This window comes from Sinocyclocheilus grahami, unplaced genomic scaffold (genome assembly GCF_001515645.1).
Source record: "Sinocyclocheilus grahami isolate Dianchi unplaced genomic scaffold, SAMN03320097.WGS_v1.1 scaffold4565.1, whole genome shotgun sequence".
Taxonomy (NCBI): domain Eukaryota; kingdom Metazoa; phylum Chordata; class Actinopteri; order Cypriniformes; family Cyprinidae; genus Sinocyclocheilus; species Sinocyclocheilus grahami.
In genome coordinates this window covers 1,816-2,472 of record NW_015509477.1, presented here as the reverse complement: position 1 = coordinate 2,472, position 657 = coordinate 1,816, and the positions used below count along the sequence as shown (strand labels likewise).

General features: G+C 46.0%; 1 protein-coding gene across 1 annotated transcript in view; it reads right to left on the bottom strand.

The window, feature by feature from the left end:
* Positions 1-6: 6 nt before the first annotated feature.
* The window catches only part of LOC107576893 (signal recognition particle receptor subunit alpha-like), a 2,460-nt gene continuing 1,809 nt past the window's right edge, over positions 7-657 (bottom strand). The window contains exons 3-4 of the mRNA XM_016263015.1: positions 280-378; positions 7-193 (exon numbers count right to left, since the gene is read on the bottom strand). Coding sequence (XP_016118501.1) covers positions 65-193; positions 280-378 — 228 coding nt within the window. The 3' untranslated portion in view covers positions 7-64. The remainder of the gene's footprint in view (positions 194-279; positions 379-657) is intronic.

Below are 657 nucleotides of genomic sequence, written 5' to 3'. Positions count from 1 at the left end.
GGTCACAGGGTCTCTTATCTAGCTGTAGCTGAACCGCTGGAGCAGCAGAGGCAGGTCTTGTATCTCAGGCTTTCATGAGCGCGCTGACCACAGCCCTGGCGTTGAGGCTGCGTAGGTCGCTGTACGTCTGCCCGGTGCCCACAAACACGATGGGCTGACCCGTGATGTAGGTCATGGAGATAGCAGCGCCCACCTACAGGAAATGGTCTGGAGTTATATTTAACCAAGATCCATTTCACAAGAACATGCCATGGGGAAAAAAAAGGGTTCTGGTCATACCTTATCATCAATGGTGTCAAACTTGGTGAGAACGATGCCGTCGATGAGCCTGGGTTTGTCAGTCTTGGAATGATCAGCCAGTGCTTGATTAAATTTAACCTAAAACAAAGCGAAAAACACCCGGTACTTAATGACCTGGGAATTTTTGAGAAGCTCTGGACTGCGTTTCAGATATCAGGTTTCCCACATGTAATAAAAACAGAACAAGTGAGAGAGTGGTAACCATCATGGATATCCTGTGCAGCCCAAATATTGATTATAATTGGCTGAATTATCCCGCGTTAACTTTTCCTTGGGTATGTTTGATTTAAGTCTCTCAGTAGCCGGGTTTCTATCCAAAGTTGCAAATTTAACTTATGCGCAAAACTGGAATATCGC